Raw genomic sequence first — 20,184 nt, 5'->3', positions numbered from 1 at the left:
AAATGCAGGAGACCTGGGTCGGGAAGATCCACTGGAGAAGGAAATGGCAACTCACTCCAGTATTCTTACCTGGAGAATCCCATGGACAAAGGAGCCTGGGAGGCTACAGTCCATGGGATCGCAAGAGTTGGACATGAGTTGTCGACTGAAGAGAGAGAATGTTCATCTCAGCCTTCCCATCTTTTGTCCTCAGCAACAAAGGAGGAGGTTCTGTTGTATACAATTGTGATGTTTCAGTTAATCAGTGTTTCTTTACCTTAGATAATTGGATTAAAGCCTCAAGGAGAACCAAGGATAGAATGTACTGGAAAGGTCAGTATTCAGAAAATAACTGAATTTCTGTTGAAGTTCTAGTGTATCTTAAAAATACTTTAAAAGTCTAATGAATTTAGTCATTTTTTCCCTTCCCTGTCATATTTTAAAGTCCATTGTAGTGCCATTCTTAGAATAAACTCCTCCAGCTTCTGTTTGCTAATGATAATGCGAAAAGACTTATTTTCTGTGTGCACTTGATATCACACTCTTTCCCTTTATATTTACATGTACCATATTTCATTGATTTTAAGATTCAATTTCTTTTTTCTACCTGAATAAAACTGAAATTGGGGTTGGCCTTATAATTGATAGTCTTAATAGTGTATAAAATTTTTTCTCTCTTAATAGTACATAAATTGGTGTACATCAGTGGCATCTGAGATTTAATGAAACTCGGTATCTTTTCCTTAAGGTAGAGGCATTATTTTGCTCTCTTATCCCTACTTTATTTTTTCCAGAGTGCTGTGCTATTTTCATTTCATGATTTCTTTTGTTTTCTCTCCATGCTGCAAAGTGCAACTAAGACAAATATGTAAATGATGGGTAAGAGTTCTCAGGAGAAACTGTTAAGTTCTAAATTTAATTTTGTTACTGTGTAAAATAAAATATTAGCATTCCACCTCTAGTTAATAGTGACAGAAGTGTCTTGATTGAAATGTTACATTGAAATCACTTCTGAAGTTGTTTGCCAAAGAAAACTAATCCCTTTTAATCATGAATGAATTTCTTATTTGGGCAGAAACTTGCTTGTGGTTCTCAAATCTGATCATGCCTCAGAACCACTTGGAGGGTCTTTTGGGTCCCAGTTCTGCAGGTTCTAACTCAGTAGGTCTGGGGTGACACCCCAAAGTTTGCTTTTCTAATTAAGTTACTGCTGGTCTGGGACCCATACTTTGAGAACTCCTGCTTTAGAGTATTGATCTATTTTGAGTATTTATTCGTTGTTTAGAGTAGTATAAAAAGCCAGGAATTTTTGTGCTTTCTCATCTGGGTTGAAGTATGCAGGGTAACCATAGGCAACTTACTGGATCTCCTTATGCTGTAGTCAGCTCAGTAGGAAACTTGGATTAAAAATCAGAATCTCACTTAAAAACCAGATTCTGCATCTGAGGGGAGTTTTTCTTGGTATACAAATCCTTCTAAAAATATAGTGAGCCTCTACTCGACTGCCATCTCTTAAGACAGAAGAAAACGTTTCAGCTATGGGACAGATTTAGGAAATGTGTAACTCTGTGATCGCCTTTGCTTGCAAGTCTTTCCAAGAGAAGGTTCCCGAGGCCAGGTGTGAGCCCTCAGCCAGGCGGAAGTGCCGATTTTATGATAGTGTCCTGTGTTCAAGGGCGTTTACCTCTGAACGTGAGCAGACCATGTAGATACACTTGAGCCAGTGAGTCTGTGGGGCCAACACCACCATGAAAGGAGAATGAACACATACGCAGGCCAGAAGGGCAAAAGCTTTCCACTCCTTTCCCAAGGTTTCATTTCTGTAAGCCTGTGGCCAGTATAAACAACTTTGTGTAACTCTTCCCTTAGGGTTATAAATGGGTTTTTCTCCTTGTTTATCTGTTATGTTTCTTTTGCTTCTAGAATAGTTGGGAGAAATGTTAATGAAAAATTTTGGTCTGATGACTCAAGTTTCAGTTGCTGTCCCTTTTGGTTTGAAGAGTTGTGTGGAAAGTATATAAACTAATTAGAGTTTTTGTTTTGTTGTGGAATATTTTTGTTTTTAGAAAAAAACACAGAATTGGAAGAAATGCTTATAAAATCTTGCATTACTCATAGGCTAGTTACAAAGGAGTAACCAGGTGGCATACATACATTTTAGAGGTGTGGCTATGTGAACAGATGGAAACCTTTATTGCATATCATCATATTGCTCTTTTCCATTAGATTTGTCTGTATCAAGTGTTCTTGGTGTAAATTCTTCAGTTGAATTACTTTTTATGTAGTATATTTCTTTTGTCTTACATTCTTAACTTTGATCTGCTTTAATTGCTTTTTATACAAGTTAAGAGTTCTGGAAACACTAAAACATTGATGATAGGACATGCTCTTAAAAGTAGCCTTTAATTTTAAAGAATGGTTCCTGCAAAAAGATGTAATATTCATATTTATGTCATTAGTTTTTTAAATTTCCTCACAAAAATGAATCGTATTTATTAAAGACAATTTAGAAAAATACAGAAGGAAAAATTTTGGTAGATTTTTGCCCAGAGATAACCACTGCTTAGGGCATTTGGTGTGTGTTCTTCAAATGATTTCCAAATGATGGTGATATAGAATAAACAGAATGCATTCATTTTAAATCTTTATTTTGTTTTCAGTGGAATTTAGTGACTGCTAGTAGAAAACCATGACATGCAGCTTTACCCTAAAATTTATCATTGTTCAGATACACCTTTATAAAATGCAAGTTTAAAATTCTACCAGCTTGATGGTGTTGATACAAACCAGTGGAGCAGTTCATTGAGCATGTGGCCATAACTGAGCCTCAGTTCCCCTCTGTGTAATTGATCGCACACACGAAAGGGTTGTTAGGCCTAAACAAGGTAAATATAAATTGAGCGTCGTATCTGGCTGAACATACACACTGAAGAGCTCAATAAACTAACCCAAGGAAAACCTTTTACATTTTGGGGAACATCTCTGTGTTTTTAGGAATTAAGCTCATATACTAAGGTTAAACAAAAGTAAGTAATGTACAGAAACACATTAAAGTGACTTTTTTTCTCCTGTGTAAAATGTTATTTTAGATTTCACATTTTTTAAATTAAGGAGTACAACATAAGATGGTATTTGAATAGTGGTTGAAAAAAGGCTTCTATACTTTTCTTAGCCTTGTTATTGCTTGTTCTTTTCACAGTTTTTGTTCTGGATCATTAGAACTTGCCCCCTTTTTGGAGTGTCATCAAATTCGTCTTTGCTGCCTTGTCTATATTGCTTATTCATGTGTTTCTCTCACCCCCCACACACGTGCTACTTCACAGTGGTTCAGTGAAGTAAGCAGAGAGTAGGCATTCCCTTAAGAGGAGATTCTTAGTTTTGCTATAGTGTTTCCTGTTTTCTCTCTCAAGTAGAGATTAGTTTATTCACATCTACAATTCAAACATTTAGTAATGTTTTATATTACTGCTTTGTGACATTGCCACTGATTTTAATCACTTGATGTCTCTGTCATCTACTCAGTATGTGTAAAGTTACAGTCATTAATACTGGACCTATTCAGAATGTGTTACATGAGAAATTTTGTGAATTAGTTATTTTTCAGGAAGAATACTAGGTTTGTGTTTTTATTGTGTATAAAAGTTTTTTTGAGGTATGATTGATTTATAATATTACATAAGTTTTGGGTATACAACAGAATGATTCACAATTGTTAAATATTATACTCCATTTATAGTTATTATAAAATATTGATTCTATTCCTTGTGCTTGTACAATTTATCTTTAAACACGTGAATATAATTGCAGCAGTCATGTAACACCTTTAATTCACTTACATGTGCTCATAAAAGAATTCAAGGAAAATGTGATATTCAGATTGCATAAGAAGAGTATTAGCTCAGAGTACTTTAAATTTTCCCTTGAATTTTTTATCAGCTGCATAATCCATTCTACCTCTGACTACAGTTATCATAGTTGTTTTGCACCTGCTGCCTCCCAGGCCCGAGTGGCACATTCTGAGTTGTAGCAGCTATTGCTTCCCGGTCTGGAAATGCACAGTATTTTCATTTTAGAATTCATTGGTCCCAGACCTACTGGTGCACTCCTGCTGTCAATGGCTAGAGAACGGGTATTTGGTAGTTGGAACACAGATATGATTTTACAGACAGTGCATGAGTAGATCCAGCTATAAGTTAAAGGGACTGTCATGGAAATAAATCAGGAAATCAGGATAATTCATGTCAGGGGGTTTAAATCAACATGAGTAAGTCTTTTTTCAAAAAATCCTCTTGTAGCAAATGCAGTTGAAACAGCATTGTAGTTTCTCCATACTGTTCATAATTGATATTGCTTTAATAAAAATATACTTTTAAAAACTATTTTTTGTGACCTAACAAGAGTTTCTTTTGTTTTCAACTTTAGAGCGAAAGCACAGCATTTCTATCAACTTATCCTTCCAATGGAACGATAGATTTAAAATATTTTCCATATTATGGGAAAAAACTGCATGTGAGTATTTAGAAATTCTTAAGTGGTTGAGACTCTTGGGAAGCGGGCACATCTGTATTAAAATGTCAGTTGTCTGGGTCAGATAGACATACGCCCTGTGTGATGTGTGCGTCATCTGTTCTGGTTTTTACATACGTTGGTGATGGCAAATGAAGACTCCAGGTCTACAAGTGGAGCACAGAACGGAAGCAGATGAGTTAAAAGATGATTATTTTCAAAATAGCATTTTCTCTTTCATGTGATAGAGTGTGCTTATTTAAAGAATATAGAAAAGTGGTTAAGTCATTACCCAGAGATAACTATTATTGTAGTGGAATTTCTTCCACATTTTTTCTCTAAGTGTATTTTATATATAAATATATATGTATTATATATATATATATATATTTACCGTTATACATATATAGTAGTAAACTTTTAATTTTATTTTGAAATAATTCTAAACTCAAGTGGCTTGCACCATACAGAGGATTCCTATTAACCTTTTACCCAACTTGCCTGTGTTGATGTTTTACATCATTTGTCGTATCAGTCTCCATATGTGTTTTTCACATGAACCCTTGGTCATAAGTTATAAACACGGTGCTTCTTTACACTAAATGCTCTTTACATTGAATTTCCTAAAAGTAAGGACATTATCATAATAGCCATCATGTACTTAACAAAGGAAATCAGCTGAACTGTATTAATATCTGATCTACAGACCATGTTGAAATGTCACCAGTTGTTCCAGTAATGTTCTTTATTGCACAAGAAAGTGTTTTCCTGGTCCAGGTTGTTACATTCTTACATCTTTAGTTGCCTGTAACCTGCAACAGTTCCTCAGTCTGTCTGCTTCATGCCCTTGAACTCCTCAAAAATGAGTGCAGGCCTTTTGGGGCTTACTTTGTGGCTTATGTTCCTCAGTTTGAGTTTATCTGATGTTTTTCATGGTTAAATGTAGGTTGTGCATTTTTGGCACGAATGCCTCAGAAGAAATGGTATGTCCTTTTCAGAATGGCATGTCAGGAGGGAAGTGGTATCAATATAGTCTCATAGATTGTTACATAATTTAGCTGTTAATACGTTATAATCATTTATTTTGGTGCTAAAACTCTCCCGCATTTGGCTGGTGGAGACTGGCTCTAGCTTCTGTGTCTTTTAGGCATGTTCCCTGGATTCCTACAGCACTAACTTACTTTCTGGCACCACAAGGGGTCCAGGTTCATCTTGTATTTTCCCTGCCTCGGCCCTGGAATTAGCCCTTAGTTCCTTTTAGTGAAGGCTTGTATTTAGAAACCAGTGATGGCAAAACAGTTATGAGTATATTTGCATCAAGTTAAACAGCAACCGTAAGGATATTTAGAAACCTAAGTAGCATCAGTGAGGTAACCTTCCGCATGTTTATCAAACATATTAATAGATAAATACATGTTCTTCTCAAACACCTGGAACTGTCACAAAAATTTATCATAAAAAATGCATCTTCAAGTTTCATAGGATAGAAATATAATAATATCTTGTGATCAAATACAGTAAAACTAAAAATTATTGAAATAAAAGTGCCCTTCCTAAAGAGGGAGGAAGTGGGACCTCTCTATTAACTTGAGTAAAGAAGGGAACGTAAACCAAGTTTATAGAGTATCTAAAAATAATGAAACACAACATAATCACAATCTATGGAATACATTTAAAGCAGTGCTTAGAGGAAAATTCATAGTCATAAACACTTTGATCAGTAAAAAAAAAAGTAAAAGTAAATGAATATTCAGTTAAGGAAAAAAAGCTAGAGGATAAAAAAATACATCTGATTAATAGGTTAAAATCTTGTTTGTTTTTTTAATTTTTAAAGAATAGGCAAGCTCCTAAAAAGTGTAGGTAAAGTTACTGTAGAATTTGAATTAATGTATTTTCCTCTATTCGCCAGGGGAACTACCTGCAGCCACTAGTTGCCGTCCAGGTCGGCTTTGGTAGTGATGCTGACGTAAGAGAAGTAATGGTTGAGTGCAAGATCGATGGATCACCCAACCTAAAAACCCAGAATGACCGTGACAAGTTTTTAGGACGAGTTGCATTCAAGATCACCATGCATGCATAGTAGGAGTTAGGATGTCTCTACAGAGTAAACGTTGTGTTGTCTGTCTTCATTTTGTATCAGCGGGACCTGCCATTCCAGAATTATGAGACCACCTTGAGGAAAGGTGGAGTGGTACATGACACTGGGATAACATAATGTGCTTCCAGATAATAGTGGTCCATGTCCTTCGGAGTAACTGCCTGTTGCCTCTGCTGCCTTTTGAACCATGTACAGTCACCAGGTGGCGACTGTGAACACCTGATTCTGAACATGTAGGTTGGGGGTCTTGTCCAATTTTTATGTGGTTTAATTGCCAAGTGTCTAAAGCTTAATGTGCTGTGCTATGTAAATATTTTATAGATTTAACACTGGTTAACTGTCATATTTTGATGCCAGCAAAATTTTAAGGGATAAAATGGTACCTGACCAACATCAAGTGACTTCATAGCTGCAAGAAATTCAGTGTGTGGAAAAGTTCTGTATCTGAAGAGGAAAAAGGAAAATAAAAGTGGATTTGAAAGGTTGGCTTGGATGTTTTGTAAAATTATTTTTTACGTGCTGAATTAGTTTGTGGATCTTTTGCTGCAAAACATGTAAAAACAAACAGAAAGAGATAGTGATGGGATTATTTTTAACACTGGAACTAAATCTTTTAAAGTAGTTAGATTGAAGTATTTTAGACCATAGATAAAAACAGCATTTTTAGGTTGGTCATTAGGAATACACACCTAAATTTTTATGAAATTAAATTCATAAGATTTAAATTGTGCAAGAGTTTGTGGGGTCTTATGACTGCTTTTATTTAGCTAATTGTGGAGTAGACTCTAATAAAAAATACAAATTGTGAAATATAAAAAACTTAGAACTTATTCAGAACTTCAAACCAAACAATAGTTAAACTTCAGCATTGTTTGATTAGTGTCATGAAACACTTCCTCCTTCAATCTGAGGTGTTTGGTATGATTCTTTGTCATAATGTCAGCTCCTTTCTCCTCACCTGAAAAAGGTGTGCTTCCCTTACGATCTGTGGGTTTTTTTACCCCCCCCCCCCTTTTTTTTTGTTACTTTTCTCCTTAAAAACCAAAGCTAGTATATTTGAGGCTTTGTTTGTGTTAGTGCAAGCCAGGAAGAGCAGGGACGCACCCAGCGGGTTCAGGAGTGGCTGTGTGGAGAAAACCTGTGTGCTCTGGGTGGTCTCGACTGGCCAGGTGGGCCAGCAGCCTAAACACTTCGGTGGTTATCACTCAGCCCCATTGGGAGGTCTGCTTATTGCTCTGCCACTAACATCTTAGTGATTACAGATTTTCATTTAGAAGCCTCCTTTGCAACTGAAGAAAATGATTCTTGGAAACATTTTAAGAAATATTTATTTTTGGCCTGGCTGGGTCTTTGTTGTGCGGTTCTGCTCTAGTTGGAGAGAGTGGGGGCCACTCTCTAATTGTGTTGTGCAGGCTTCTCACTGTGGTGGCTTCTTGTTGCAGAGCACAGGCTCTAGGCACATGGGCTCAATAGTTGTGGCTCACAGGCCTGGTTACTCTGGCGTGTGGCATCTTCCTGAACCAAGAATCAAACTCGTGTCCCCTGCCCTGGCAGGCAGATTCTTAGCCATTGGACCACTGGGGAAGTCCCTGGAGTTGATAAACCAAACCTTTACTTTGATTTTCCTCTCAACCCTCTCTCTCAAGAGTATAAAACGAGGGGGTGGGGGCAGGGTGGTGAACGGCAGGCTGCAACTAGGATATTACTTTAGTCTGCTAAGTATGAACAGGTACTCAGCAGCTATCACTTAAATTTGTATTTTTGTATCTTTCAAAGTGTAGTGTGGGTAGAAATTTTGTTTTACGGAGCTTCAGTTCAGTCCAGTCACTCAGTCTTGTCCGACTCTTTGTGACCCCATGAATCACAGCACACCAGGCCTCCCTGTCCATCGCCAACTCTCGGAGTTTACCCAGACTCACGTCCATCGAGTCAGTGATACCATCTAGCCATCTCATCCTCTATCGTCGCCTTCTCCTCCTGCCCCCAATCCCTCCCAGCATCAGGGTCTTTTCCAATGAGTCAACTCTTCTCATGAGGTGGCCAAAGTATTGGAGTTTCAGCTTCAGCATCAGTCCTTCCAATGAACACCCAGGACTGACCTCCTTTAGGATGGACTGGTTGGCTCTTGCAGTCCAAGGGACTCTCAGGAGTCTTCTCCAACACCACAGTTCAAAAGCATCAATTCTTCACAGTCCAACTCACATCCATATATGACCACTGGAAAAACCATAGGCTTGACTAGACGGACCTTTGTTGGCAAAGGTCTCTGCTTTTCAATATGCCATCTAGGTTGGTCATAACTTTCCTTCCAAGGAGTAAGCATCTATTAATTTCCTGGCTGCAATCGCCATCTGCAGTGATTTTGGGGCCCCTTGAATTAAAGTCTGACACTGTTTCCACTGTTTCCCCATCTATTTCCCATGAAGTGATGGGACCAGATGCCATGATCTTAGTTTTCTGAATGTTGAGCTTTAAACCAACTTTTTCACTCTCCTCTTTGACTTTCATCAAGAGGCTCTTTCGTTCCTCTTCACTTTCTGCCATAAGGGTGGTGTCGTCTGCATGTTTGAGGTTATTGATATTTCTCCCAGCAATCTTGATTCCAGCTTGTGCTTCTTCCAGCCCAGCGTTTCTCATGATGTACTCTGCATGTAAGTTAAATAAAGGAGCTTAGGTAAAAGCAAAGTACTTCTCAGAACATGTGATAAGACTTGAGATATCCAAAGTGGGTTGTGTGGGAGAGAGATTTTGGAGAGAAATAAAGGGGCGTGGTCACATCTGTGCCTCCTTGGTTCAGGAGGTTGGCTGTGGCTCAGCCCAACTGCCTGTGACCTTAGTTGACATACCCAACTTTTCCTAGCTCTGTTTCATATTGAAATTAGAGGTGTTTAACAGCTTCTTCACAGGCCTGTGGGCCAGGTAGTTTCCAGACTGAGGATAAAGAAATGAAGCACTGTGGTCTCTTGAAGATCTCAAACTGGGAGGGAGCAGGCTCTGAGATGATGGCAGGTACGTGCAAGGGAGTTGGGGAGGCCTAGGTCTTTCACGGGTACCCCAAGACAGTCAGTGTGGGCAGGGGTTGGGTCTGTATGGAATAGATACAGAGGCTGACTAGGAATGAATGGAGCCCTGGACATGTGTTGTTGAGTCTGCATTTTTGCTCCATTTCAGGTTTTTCTGAGAACTTCATGTGTATCTTGTTAACATGCAGATTCTGATTCCCTAGGAGACATTTCTACACTGAGCAACCTCAATGATGCTTATTCACAGACCACAATTTGACTAGCAGGGGACAGAGAACTAAAGACAGCTTTGCATCCTCAGCGGCTGAGTCTGGCACTAGTTTCATTACTGGATGGAGAAGATTAAACTGTCAGTTGACATTAACTTGTACTTAAAATTCAACAGGTATGTTATTAATATATTTCTAGCTAAAAGAAAATTATGGGTTAAGTTTCTAAGTTTCTTCAGATGTCCAAACTTGGGAGTTTTTTTTTTTTTTTAAATACTGCTGCTGCTAGGTTGCTTCAGTTATGTCCGACTCTGCAACCCCATAGATGGCAGCCCACCAGGCTCCTCTGTCCCTGGGATTCTCCAGGCAAGAATACTGGAGTGGGTTGCTATTTCCTTCTCCAGTGCATGCATGCATGCTAAGTCGCTTCAGTTATGTCTGACTCTGTGCAACCCCATAGACGGCAGCCCACCAGGCTCCTCTGTCCACAGGGTTCTCCAGGCAAGAATACTAGAGTGGGTTGCCATTTCCTTCTCCAGGGGATCTTCCCAACCCAGGGATCAAACCCGCATCTCCTGTGTCTCTTGCATTGGCAGGCAGGTTCTTCACCACAGCGCCGCCTGGGAAACCCACACGATCATAGTGTCTCCGTACATGGTATCTTTTAGTCGGGTTTTCTGTACCAGGTACTTTCCCTGCCCCCCGTATGCAGTTAGTCCTATAACTTAAGCCCCGTTCTCCTTTCTTAGTGGTTACTTTGCCCCCATGTGCAGCAGTGAGATAAGAAAGGTTGGTCTGTCCTCTTCGTGAAACCCTCTCACTAAAGGTACAGCCCTGTGAGGAGGACTTCCCAGATTCTAGATAGAATCTGATGGAAGAGAGAAAGTCATGTAGAATCCACGATCCTTCATTGTGGAAGGAGGCGTAGGGGGAGTTGGATTTAAATCTTGATTTGCATTTGATTGCTTGGAAGTCTTTGGTGCGGTCCTTACTCTTCTGAGCTGCACTTCTCATTTTAACTGTAAAATGAAGCTGTTGCCAGCCTTCAGGACTGAAGATTGAATGGGGAAATAGGCCATGCCAGCATGTGGTGGTGGTCAGTCTCTCAGTGGTGTATGATTCTGTGCAACCCCAGGGATGGTAGCCCCTCAGGCTCCTCTGTCCGTGGAATTTTCCAAGCAAGAATACTGGAATGGGTTGCCATTTCCTCCTCCAGGGGATCTTCCCCACCCAGGGATCAAACCTACGTCTCCTGCATTGCAGGTGGATTCTTTACCACTGAGCCACCAGGGAGGCCCACCAGCGTGCAGTAGTTGTTGACAGATGTTTGTTTCCGAGGACTTCCTGCTCCTTTTGAAGTTACGGGATTTTCAGTAACTTGGGATAGTGTAACTACTGTGTTGCTACTGCGTTGAAGGATTGTTTATTACTGAGAAGGGCATGGTAAAGAAGGAGTTGAAAGTCTTTTTTGGGTGCCTATGATCCTGTGCAGTGGATTTGTATGGAGGGAGAGGGATACAAGTGAATTTGAAACCGTCAGTCCACGTGAATTTGAATTTCAAAGGGTTATTCTTGCTTTAATAAAGTCATCAAGTTGGCATTTAAAGAAGGCTGAACAGAATTTGCTATGTTGATATCAGAGTTTTCTATCTCCCTTGCTCCCACCCTGAAGGAGCTGTATTTCGAGCAGTGGGTGAACAGTGGGTCTTCATGTGCACCTCCCTGAGGCTGGCCGGAGGTTGACTGCTGCTCTAGGGAGGGAGCATCTGTTCCCAGGAGCGCTTTCTTCACCCCGGAAGTGACACAAGGAGATCAGGGTCTTCCTGAACAAACCAGTTTTCTCCCATACAGAACTTCTTATGAGTGATTTTGGGATTTGTGTTCAGAAGCATAAAGCAGTCTTTGACCCCTGTCACAAGTGGCAGGATTTGTCTGTTGAGGACGAGCTTACTTTTTAGAAACAATTCACTAGGGAGTCAAGACTGGTAAGAGCTGATATCTAAGAGTGAAAACCAAAGCAGAGCATGTCTTCTAACCTGCTCTTTTAAGATTATTTGTGTGGTCTTGGGATAACTCAGAAGAGCCTTGATACAATGAATTGGATCTGACTGGTGACCAAGCGGCTAGTGACAGACTATCATTAGTTGTGGGTTTGCTTGAAAACAGGCCCACTACCCACTCAGATATGAATCTGTTTGGATTGGAGGGAGTGCAGCTCTGCTGGTTACAAGAGACCCTGAGAAAACCAGGAGGCAGGGCTACTGGCTCAGGTGAACTTGGGGTGATGCTGAGCTCCCAAAAGCCTTGTGCTGACACACGGGAAGGGTCCCTTCTGTTCTGCAGGTCAGAGCCCCAGGTCTCTTAATGCCAGAGCCAAAGGAGAAGGGTGGGTGACATCAAGGGGCAGGCATGGGTACCACGTGTTTTTTTTTTTTTTGCATTAACCTCGTTCCTTATGATCTTCCTCTGGGTGGCTAAGAACAGCTGGGGGATGGTGTGGAAAGGATGGATTTCCCGCAGAATTATGTGCACCCTCAGATAAGAGCTCTGCTGGGGTGGGGAAGGAGTTGATGTGTTGAGACTATATGACAGGGTGGAGGGTGGCCAGTGGAGGGTGGAGTGACAACTAAGGGCCAGGGAGGAAGAGCCAAATGTGGCGTTGCGGGCAGAGGAGTTGACAGGGATGACTGAAAATTCAGAGTACCTTCTGAGACCATTCATCCAGCTTGGCCTTGCTGTGGGTGAAATCACTGTGGTCACTGGCATTTGGGCTCCCATGACCTCTGCCAGGACCTGTGCTCCTGTTGCATCATATGGCAGTAAGGACATTACAAATGAAATTAAGGATTTACTTATCAGTTGACTTTAAAATGAGATTATCCTGGATTTTCCAGAGGGCTCAAGGTAATCAGGGGAGCCTGAGGCAGAGGATGAGATGGTTGGATGGCATCACTGACTCAATGGACATGAGTTTGAGTAAATTCTGGGAGTTGGTGATAGATAGGGAGGCCTGGCGTGCTGCAGTCGATGGGGTTGCAAAGAGTCAGACATGACTGAGTGACTGAACTGAACTGAACTGAGGCAGAAGTCAGGTCCCAAGTGTGAGAAGATATTGTTGCTCTCCTGATGAAGACGGCTGTGTGGAAATGGGAGAAGGAACCGAATTCTGGAAGCCAAGTTTTCTCAGTCCTCTGGAAGAGAGTTCAGCCCAGCCCACATTGTGCCTGCAGCCCTGTGAGACCCCAAGACTGCTGACCACAGAAATGGAGACGGTAAATAAATGAGTATTATCTGAAGCCACTAAATTTGTGGTCATTTGTCATAGCTATGGAAAGCTAAGATGGTCATTTTCTCAGTGAAGTTTGTATGCTCTAACCCAGTACTTCTCAAGCCTAGGGTGCATGTAATTCATCAAGGAATCCTGTTTAAAATGCATGTTCTGGACTTCCCTGGTGGTCCACTGGATAAGAATCCACCTGCCAAAGCAGGGGACGTGGCTTTGATCCCTGGTCCAGAAGATAACCACATGCCAGTGGGTCAGCTAAGCCCGTGCACCACAGCTACTGAGCCTGCACACCCTAGAGCCCATTCTCTGTAACAGGAGAAGCCCCAACTCGCCACAACTACAGAGAGACCGTGTAGCAACAAAGACCCAGTACACCCTAAAAAATAAAATCATAAACTATTCTGATGCAGCCATGTCTGGGGTGGGGCCTGAGAGTCTGCATTCCTGACATGCTCCCATCTGCTGCTCTAAGGAGCACCTTTGCCCACAAGGTCTTGTGCATCCTGGTCAGTGCATGGCCTGGAGTTCAGAGCCAGGGCAAAGGAGGGAGGGAGTGGACACTGAGTGGAGAAGGGCCTAGTGTACATGTCATAGTGCTGTGGAACAGTATTCACAGAGACCGAAGTGGAGAGGAGCCCTGTGGTATGAGCCCCTGGCTTTTGTGTCTTGAGCTTCATGGCTGTGGTCCGTGGCATGCATGGCAGGCAGGACGTTGGTACGGGTGGGATGTTTCCATGTCCTTTGCTTTTTTCTGAGGCCTTAGAGGAGGACAAGAGCTGGCAGCTATTGGTGCTACCTTCCTGAGGTTTTCAGACTGATAGTGCCAGTCTGACCTTTAGCCATGTCCTTGCCAGCACTCCCTTTCTCCCAGCTGAATAGAAGGCCTCAGCTTCTGGAGGCCACTGGCTTGAAGATGAAGGGAACCCACCTCATCAACACACTCTGCAAAGTTGCTATCACTTAGAAGGAATAGTCATTCATTAAAAAAAAGAAGAAATTTGGACTTGGCAGTTCAGTGGTCAAGACTCTGCACTTCTGAGGTAGAGCTTTGATCCCTGGTCGGGGAACTAAGATCCCACATGCTGCAAGGCACAGCTTATAAAGTTTTAAAATTTTTTTAAATGTTTTAGATGTGTATCAGGCAGTATACTAGGATCTTGGGACACACAGGGGATCAAAACAAGATCCCCGTGCTCGTGGAGCTCACAGCCTAGCAACTACAGCAAGGCTGAAACTGCTGCTGGTAGGCTCTGTGTGGGTGGCTGTGATTGCTGCTCTTCCAGGAGGTGGTGGCCTCTGGCCGGGGTGGGCTGCTCCCCCTGCTATGCTTGCCTTCTGCCCCCGGCCAGCACTCACCAGGTCTGGGGAGCCTCTTCTGAGGAGACACGTTGAAACTGACTTTAAACGGCTTTAAGTTAGGATCTACCCAGAAGGATGGCTGTAACCACACCTGCAGACCCAGTCTTCCAAATCCTCGCTTTTTGTAAATGCTTTGAGACAAAGGATTGTAGAAGTCTCTGTCAGATCCTTAACTCCAGTGGACAAGAAATTTAGCTGGTATAGCAGGTGCAGAATTCCAAAATCTCTCTTAATTGGGAAAGAATAATGTGATATTTCTAAGTATGTTTGTTGCAAGTATAAGAAACACATGTTAGCATTTAAATGTAGTGCAAGGGCTCCTGAAAGCCTCCTCTCTGGTCCTTAGTCTGTCATTGGGGTTCCTCAGAGAAGCAGCTATTTTTAAAGAATGTCCCAGAATCTATCTCAGAAAGTTAATGAGGCACCCCAAGTAAAGTGACTTCACAGCAGACCCCAAGGATCAGCCAGATTTGGGGTGCCCCAGACCTCTGTGACAGCCTTACTGGAGGAACCCCAACTAGTCAACTCTGTTTAGACTGCAGACGCAAACAGCAGTGCGTTTTTCTCTGCAGTCTGGATGGGTGTCTTTTCCACACTGAGCCTTCTGATTAGGGGTGGCCTGGGCAGAGGAGCACAGCCTGTCCTCTGGGCTGTTGGAGATATACCCAGTTGGGTCTTTCTAGACTCTTTTCCCTTATAGATTATTAGAAAATATTGAGTGCTAAACAGTAGGTTCTTATTGTTTACCTATTTTATACATGGTAGCAGGTGAGTCTTTTTATTTTAAACATATATTTATTTGGCTTCACTGAGCCATGTGAGATCTTTAGTTGCGGCATGTGGGATCTAGTTCCCTGACCAGGGATGGAACATGAACACTCTGTACTGGGAGCTCGGAGTTTTAGCCACTGAACCAGCATGCAAGTCCCAGCTGTCTTTTCGATGCTGGCCTGGCGCGCTTTCTGCTTTACTCCATGTGTCGCCATTTCTGTGAGTCCTGTAGTTACAGGGCTTCTGAAGTAGCAGCTCCTGAGGCTGCACTCAGTCTCTTGCTGGCCCGACTGTCCCCAGCCTGCCAGGAACGTGCCTCTGTCCATTGGCAGTCCTGCCTCAGGGTCGTGCGGCTCTGCACTTGCCCTCTCTGTTCTCAGGGCTGTCTGGGCAGTGGCTCTCTGCTGGTCAGTGCCTGTCTGTCCTGTTTAGACCTGGTCATTTGTGCTGTTTTGTGACACCGAAGCATCTAGTCTGTGAAATATGTTATCTTTTCTCATCAGTGATTGTTGGACAACCCCCGCCCCTGCACCGCACCACCCTTCCCCACGCCAGGAACCTACCCTCTGCGGGCCTCTAGTCTCTTGCCCTCCTACCTGGGGCTGCTTGTGACATCCCACCCTCCAAGGCCCCTGCGCCTGTTGTACTGACTTCTGGCCCTCACTTTGCCCCAGTTCCTGAGGGATGTTGCTCAGAATTTAACATTCCTGCCCCGGGGCAAGGCACATTCCCATCCTAGTTTCCCTGAAGTGCCTGGGAGGCGCTGAGAGGGCACAGGGGAGGCTGCCATTCAGTGAGGATGAGAAAAGTCCAACCGGGGCCTTGGTTTTAGTGGCGTTCCACTGGAGATCCAGGTCTTTGCTCAGACCTGCCCTCCCATACTGAAAAGCATGCCTGTTTTTGTTAAGCACCCAGTCCTCCACCACTGTGCACTCAAAACAGTGTTGCTCCAGAATGCAAATGTTTACTTATAAGAAATTCTTCAGCAGGGCTGCTCCAGGTAAGAGGGGGTGTCCATGGTCTCTGTCTGGCCACATCACAGCTCCTGGGTGTTGCCCACCTCAGGCCATGTAGTCCAGGCAAGGCTGCCACACCAGCCAGTTTGCAGGGGTGAGGAGTTGCCTGAGCCGAGCTCATCTACATGGTCTTTGCAGCCCCACGAGTTCGTGTTGGGATAGCATGGTCCCAGGCTGGTCCAGGGAATGTGAACCCTAAGACACAGGTCAGGTGAAGCACTGACCTGGGCTGGAGGCCTGGGGGTACTGAGGAGTCCAGCAGCTGCTGGGGACCATCTGGCCACCATCTGGGGAGAACTCGCCTGAGAAAAGAACCCGCAGGGTCAAGAGATGGGCGGGGAAGCAAACAGGAGACTTTTGGGCACAGCCATGCCACCTTCAGACACTGCCTGCTGGGGACCCCACTTCCAAAAGATGCTGCCCTCCCTCGGAGAGGCTGGGGCAGGAGAGAGGGGCTTTGCTGTAGGAATTAGTCTTTCTTTCCTTTGCCACTGTCCCAACTTGCTGCACAGACTTCAAAACCACATTCTCATTCACGGGAAGACCCAGGGAACTGACCGCCCATACCCTCACCCCCAACCACCTCTGAGCCAAGAAGTGACAGACAGCCCATTTGACCTGGATTTCTTGGTGTGAAATGTAAGCTTACACTTAGCCAGAATGGAAAAGACTGCCTTGAAGGGGCCTGGAGCGGCTCTCACTGATCCTTAGGAGTACAACGTGGAGTTTGGCCGCTCACCTTCAATCCTGGCTCTGCCCCTCGCTCGAGCTGTGTGACCTTGGACAGTAACTTCTCGGTTTCTCAGCTTTGTTTGTAAGCTAGAACAGTCTTAGAAGAATGCCTGGCCATTAGTGCCCAATGCCTTAGCTACTTAATACTGGTTTCTTTTTTTTGGGCCAAATTTCATGGTTTTAGTAACGGGCATACAGTGTGCACAGAAGCTGTCTGTTCGTTTTCTTTGGTGCGGAGCCTGGCGTGGAGATTGGTGGCCAGCTGGGCTGCGGTCTCCATGATGGCTTGGTGGTTCTTGGAGGAGACGTGAGCAGTCTCGAGCACCGTGAGGTTTGCTGCCCATCAGCAGCACTTCAGGCTCTTTGATGTTGGGTATCAAGATCTGGCCCTTGAATCTCTCATGCACCCTGTTATCTGTGCCAGTTCTGTTTCAGTTTTTAAAAAAGTTTTTTTTAAATTTATTTGGCTGCCTTGGGTCTTAGTTGTGGCACACAAGCTTAGTTGCTCTGCAACACATGGGATCTTATTTCCTTGACCAGGGATGGAACCTATGTCCCCTGCATTGCAAGGTGGATTCTTAACCACTGGACCACCAGGGAAGTCCCTCCATCTTAACTTAAGGGTCTGATGTGCTGGATCAGCTTCTTGGTCTCTTTTTGATGATCTAGGTCTTTACATGGGGTCTTCGGGTGGCCATGAGTCACATAGGAAACGACTGCCTCTGTAGGCAGCACTGAGGAAGAGAGCGGCTACGATTAGAAAAGATTTATTTAGGAACAGAGGATTTCTCTCTTCCCCCAAGAGTCTCCCTGGCTGAGGCACGTTGCTGCACTCTGACCACCGCGGACATCTGGAGCCCATTTTTCAGCTAGGGAGACTTGCTCGGGGCTGATCGTGCTTCCTCGGGATAGAGGAGAAGCATCTTCCCCATCAAAGACTAGTCACTCATTCAGTGTACCAATGACTAAGGGTTTAGCCCCAACGAGAGGTGCATCCTTGGCCTGTGAACACATCTATGGGTGCAGAGAATAGGAAAACAGGTTGTGTACCTGGCCCAGGAGACTTTTTAAATGGACTATCCCTGGGCTGGATTCACCTTTTAAACCAGGCATCTTAAGTGACTCTGAACTTCTCTTATGTTATACAGTGGAAGTGACAAATAGATTGAAGGGATTAGATCTGACAGAGTCCCTGAAGAACTATGGATGGAGGTTCATGGTGACATTGTACAGGAGGCAGTGATCAAGAACATCCCCAAGAAAAAGAAATGCAAAAAGGCAAAATGTTGTCTGAGGAAGCCTTACAAATAGCTGAGAAAAGACAAGACGTGAAAAGTGAAGGAGAAAAGGAAAAAATACCCATTTGAATGCAGAGTTTCAAAGAATAGCAAGGAGAGATAAGAATAAGCCTGGCATGCTGCAGTCCATTGGGTTGCAAAGAGTCTGAGCAACTGAACTGAAAATTTAACCTTGGGGCTTGGGAGGAGCCTCGTGTTGACTCCTCCAGCATTTAAAGCTTTTCCCTCCCTGGATACAGAGATGGGATGGAGTAAGCTCTTTGGCTGGAATGCTGTCTTAGCAAATGAGGTGGTCTCTTCATTACCTTGGGAGAGTTTCTCATCTTCTGTCTCCCCCAGGCTTCTCCTGGGATGTGTTACTGATAAATTTACATGGAAAGCAGCTGGAATTGTTCTCATCATCTGCTTTTGACTATGTAACATAAGAAGTTCACGCCCTCCCATGCTGGCTGACTTCTCTGGGCAAGTGTTCTCTTGTTAGCAGCTGCCCACACTTAAGTAATGAAAAGTCCAGTGGCTGCCAGTTAGAACAAGTGTGTTAATGGCAGCAGCAGAAGGAATGAACTAATTGGTACTGGACTAGGGGTCGGGTGGGGAATGAAGCAGCTGTTTCTGTATTTGAAACATGGACCATGTGGACTTGAGACTTAACCAAAGAAGTATAGCCCTCACCCTATAAATACTAACTTTCCCCGTGAGGAGAGAAAGGGGGACAGCATGCAGCAGCCTAGGCTGGTTGGAAAAGCACAGTTGGTCGGTGGGCAAGTTGCTAGAAGGGTTTGCTGTCTCGGACCCAAGGCGGGAAGACAATGAGGCCCACCGTCCCGATCTTCCTTAGAAGCAGTGTTTCCCTCCTTGGATCAGTTTATTTTCTCCTACCACCCAGTTACTTCTGAAGCCAGGCAAACATCTCACTCTCTTCTTGTCCTCTCTCAACTCAATCTGGTAGAACATAGGGTGGTAAGAGACTGATCTTTCAGGTTTACCCAGGCTTTGGCCGGATCATTCATGCTGAAGGTGGTGGTGCTAGTTGATTACTCAAGACTAAGCAAAGGATCAGTGTAAAGAGAGTGTAGCTCACCTGTTTATTCATTTGTTCAATAAAGACTTAATCTAGCATTACATACCAACTGCTGTACCAGGCCCTGAATTTACAAAGATGAAAGTCCATGTATAAGAAACAAACTCCTGATTGTAAATTACTTTCAGAGAATTTTTAATTTCCGAGAAACAGAGATGTTCACATTGACAGCAAAGCTCAAGAGTTCCCGAGTGGGACAGGTGCCAGCTGGTGATGCCAAGCCTGTGAGCTTCAGAGACTTACCTCCCTACCATTCCACGTGAGTGAGCAAGCGTTCCCGCCACCAAGGTCCCTCAGACACACACGCAGGAGGAAGACAGGTCAAGGTGTACAAAGTGTATTCTCTACCCTCCCTTCTGACTGTGTGTCTCACTTGACTAAAAAATTTGCTGACAAAGTTAACAGAGTGTCAACTGCAGACTGTGTTCTGTGTATTCAACATGACAAAATCCTACAGAAATATTAGAATTTGGTTTTAAGAATATGCATAGGAATTACGGGATTTGGATACACACAAGTGTAAAGAAATGTCAACTAAAACTTCTCAAGTGGCTACTCATCCAAGGTCATCAAATGAAATTGTGTTACTGGCTTGTCTCATCAGTCTGTTACTGTATACCCAGCAAGACTTTTTCTTGTTTCCCACCTGCTGTTTGTTTGCGCTGGGTCTGCGTTGCTTCCTGCAGGCTTTCTGTAGTTGCAGTGTCCAGGCCTCTCCCCGCAGTAGCTTCTTTAGTTGTGGAGCGTGGGCTGTAACTCTTGGGCTTCAGTAGCTGTGGTGCGTGGGCGCAGTGGTTGTGGCGCACGGGCTTAGTTGCCCTGTGGC

General features: G+C 43.5%; 1 protein-coding gene across 2 annotated transcripts in view; it reads left to right on the top strand.

The window, feature by feature from the left end:
• Positions 1-7,069, top strand: part of ATP1B3 (ATPase Na+/K+ transporting subunit beta 3) — a 46,786-nt gene extending 39,717 nt beyond the window's left edge. Inside the window, exons 5-7 of one of the 2 annotated variants that reach the window (XM_024990053.2) lie at positions 262-312; positions 4,402-4,488; positions 6,395-7,069. In XM_024990053.2, coding sequence (XP_024845821.1) covers positions 262-312; positions 4,402-4,488; positions 6,395-6,565 — 309 coding nt within the window. In that variant the 3' untranslated portion in view covers positions 6,566-7,069. The remainder of the gene's footprint in view (positions 1-261; positions 313-4,401; positions 4,489-6,394) is intronic. The other variant, NM_001035393.2, reaches the window with a different exon arrangement.
• Positions 7,070-20,184: the final 13,115 nt, after the last annotated feature.

This window comes from Bos taurus, chromosome 1 (assembly GCF_002263795.3).
Source record: "Bos taurus isolate L1 Dominette 01449 registration number 42190680 breed Hereford chromosome 1, ARS-UCD2.0, whole genome shotgun sequence".
Lineage (NCBI taxonomy): Eukaryota > Metazoa > Chordata > Mammalia > Artiodactyla > Bovidae > Bos > Bos taurus.
The sequence above is the reverse complement of the archived record's forward strand: the minus strand, read 5'-3'. Positions and strand labels throughout refer to the sequence as shown.